Source organism: Penaeus monodon, chromosome 19, assembly GCF_015228065.2.
Source record: "Penaeus monodon isolate SGIC_2016 chromosome 19, NSTDA_Pmon_1, whole genome shotgun sequence".
Taxonomy (NCBI): domain Eukaryota; kingdom Metazoa; phylum Arthropoda; class Malacostraca; order Decapoda; family Penaeidae; genus Penaeus; species Penaeus monodon.
In genome coordinates, this window is record NC_051404.1 from 4,289,720 (window position 1) to 4,290,243 (window position 524).

Genomic DNA, 524 nt, shown 5'->3' on the forward strand with positions numbered 1-524 from the left:
GCTGTGATGACGGGAAGGTTCCTCACCTTCATACAAGTTGGTGTCGTCGTCCGCAATGGCGTCTGCCTCCCTGAGCACCACCAGGGACTCCGAGCGGGGAAAGATGTCCGCCAGGCTCCTTGACCCATCCTCCACACGCAGCTTCGGCAGCCACAGCTCCTTCGGAGCCTGGACTTTATTGGACTTGAAATCGTGCCTCAGGTTTTTCATCTTGATCCTCGAGTCCCTCCAGAACATCTTTAGAATGACGTCGATTACCATCTTGAAGCCGAGGATGTCGATGCTCCGCACGGAAGTGATTTCGACGGCGAGCCTGACGGGCACGGGGGCATCCTGGTCCTTGGGCGGAGGCATCTCGACGGAGTAGCCGGGCGGGATGAGCGCCAGGTGGCAGTTGAGCTCGTCGCTCTGGTCGAAGCAGTCGACGGCCAGGTCGCACCGCTTCGCCTTCGGGATGCAGGCGCCGTCGTTGCACGTGTACTCGCTGGACCCGCAAGCCGTGATCAGGATTTTCGTCTTGGGTT

At 59.9% G+C, this 524-nt stretch overlaps 1 protein-coding gene across 1 annotated transcript in view; it reads right to left on the reverse strand.

The window, feature by feature from the left end:
• Nucleotides 1-524, reverse strand: part of LOC119585311 — a gene marked incomplete in the record, with an annotated part of 15,901 nt that overhangs the window by 7,761 nt on the left and 7,616 nt on the right. Inside the window, 1 exon segment of the mRNA XM_037933986.1 lies at nt 27-516. Within this exon segment, the coding sequence (XP_037789914.1) occupies nt 27-516 (490 nt within the window).